The following is a 2278-nucleotide window of genomic DNA, read 5'->3' on the forward strand; positions in this document are numbered from 1 at the left end:
TGACACCTTTCAATCAAACATACTGTCACAAGTTGATGAGGGTCATTGACACCTTTCAGTCAAACATACTGTCACAAGTTGATGAGGGTCACTGACACCTTTCAGTCTAATAACAATCCTCCACTAAAACTTTTTTTTTTTACATGCCCTCCAAGATGTTAATACTACTATTTCATGTTTAGTGCAAGGAAAAAAAAACTGATAATTGATCCCACCATTGTTGTGTTGAGCTTAAGATCATTTATAGCTGATGATTCATAAAAGTCCAGGCACGCCCAAAACTTTAGCTAGGTTCACGAATGTATAAAAACTTCTGTCTGTTCAGTATTCATTGAAGAAAAAAAAATGTGTCGTATGTTTTGGTGTCATATTTTACAAGATGATCACACTTTGTCAAGCAGAATGAAATAAATAAAGACATGTAACGTACCGGAAAGTTTTTTTATGTACTTTAAACTTTGTCATTGATTCCAGTATTTAAGAAACATGTTATTTTACTGCATCTTCTTATTCTTTCCTCTTTCAAATAGTATAGTTTTATCTCTAACATTCTGTCATGTTTAGGAGCCAAAACCGTACTTGAAAAGACAAATTCCAGATACTTCAAATGTAAAAGCTAAGGTCAAGGTCAGCAGGCTAGACAGAAGTGAAGAAGATATGGAAGTTGATTATAACATTCGTAAGTTCTTTTCTTTTTTAAGTTTTCTAGTTTAACCGTGGTATAGATATACGATGGAGAATCTAAGTTGTTTTTTATTAATACAAGAGATGGTTGCAGCAAAATACTTTATCTTCAGAAATAACAAAGCTAAGGTTTTTTATGTATTCTAGAATCATAGTTTCTCAGTTTTTTTAGAGATTATTTCAAGTACAATTCTTTTCATTATATAAATCCCAAAGGTTGATAAAAATCAAAAAAGAAACCTGTAATTTAATGTATGAAATATGGGTTTTTATTTTTTACATGATTTTGAAATCATTTTCTCCATACTTTTAAATAGAAGGGAGAATAATTGATTCAGAAGATGATGAAGCTGGCACATGCAAGTTTATTCCACCCCTTCCCCCAGATACCCCCAAAAACACCCCTCCTCCTCCTCCTCCACCTTCTTTGCCTCCATCAGATTGCTCTGATACAGATGACCAAGGTACTGCAGCATCTAGCCAAGTATCGTCACGGGCAACCTCACCATCTTTAACTGACTTGGAGGAGACTAAAAGGAAGTTGATGAAAGAACTTGACCGGGTTGCTGACTCGACAGACTTGGAAGATGGAAGCAGTCAAGAATGTAGAGCCACTGATTTAATTGAGGAGACCTCTTTCAGTGAACTACCAACTGTTTGTGCTAAAAATATGCAAAGTGATTCTGAATCTGCCCAAAGTGAGGACTCTAAGAAAGCAACAGAGAAGAAGCATAGTCGTTCTCTGTCAGTATATACTGGGACGCCTGTTCTGTCGAGAGTTAGCCATCATAACCACTTGCCAGATTCTTCGAAGTTTAAGGATGGTGTGTCTGAACACCTGCCCTTTGAAAACTTGTCCAACTCAACAGGAATGTATGATAAAATGAGGCATGTATTAGCAAAAGTGAAGCAAAAGCTTCAACAATTATAGTTTGATATCATCGTGACGGGGTATGTTTGCAGGAATTAAATCATGAACATGTTTTGGTCACCAATCTTAAGTATAAGATTTTAACTGTTGAGGTGAAATATATGTATATATCTATATATATACCTGATCTTTAGAACATGAAGTATATATTATAGTTCTATTTCTTAGTCTCCCTCTTTTGCGATAGTCCTAACTTGTTGTATTTATGTTCATTTATCTTTTACTTTAAGCACGAACACAACTTTCGTAAAAATACCTTTAAACTATTTGATAAGTTTGTAGACATAAGATTATGCCCATCTTAAAATATACATTTATCACACTAATGGAAGATAAAATTAGAGAACAAAAAATTGTGACCTGTCACCAAAACATGTTGATATCAGTTTGAAGTCTTTTTGCAAACAAGATAATAAACTTTCGTAGTCTCCAATCCAACAAAATCAGGAATGATTGGTTATATATATATATTTACGTTCCAGTTTTACATACATACGTTGGTTGTGATAAGCTAACTTTGATAGATATTTTACGACACTGCTACAAAACCAAAAGGTTATTTACTACTAGCGTTTAAGTTTTTAAGCTGAAATCGTGAAACCTCAACTTGACAAGTATCATATGACCTCATGAAATGTGCATTAAACATATTTTAACAATATT

The 2278-nt window shown here is 33.7% G+C and overlaps 1 protein-coding gene across 1 annotated transcript in view; it reads left to right on the forward strand.

Annotated features, from left to right (window-relative positions):
* LOC106473051 (zinc finger CCHC domain-containing protein 8 homolog) overlaps positions 1-2278 on the forward strand; it is an 18830-nt gene extending 16552 nt beyond the window's left edge. The window contains exons 12-13 of the mRNA XM_013933730.2: positions 565-679; positions 1002-2278. Of these exons, the coding sequence (XP_013789184.2) occupies positions 565-679; positions 1002-1615 (729 nt within the window). The 3' untranslated portion in view covers positions 1616-2278. The remainder of the gene's footprint in view (positions 1-564; positions 680-1001) is intronic.

The sequence above is a fragment of the Limulus polyphemus genome, unplaced genomic scaffold (assembly GCF_000517525.1).
Source record: "Limulus polyphemus unplaced genomic scaffold, Limulus_polyphemus-2.1.2 Scaffold5847, whole genome shotgun sequence".
Classification (NCBI taxonomy): domain Eukaryota; kingdom Metazoa; phylum Arthropoda; class Merostomata; order Xiphosura; family Limulidae; genus Limulus; species Limulus polyphemus.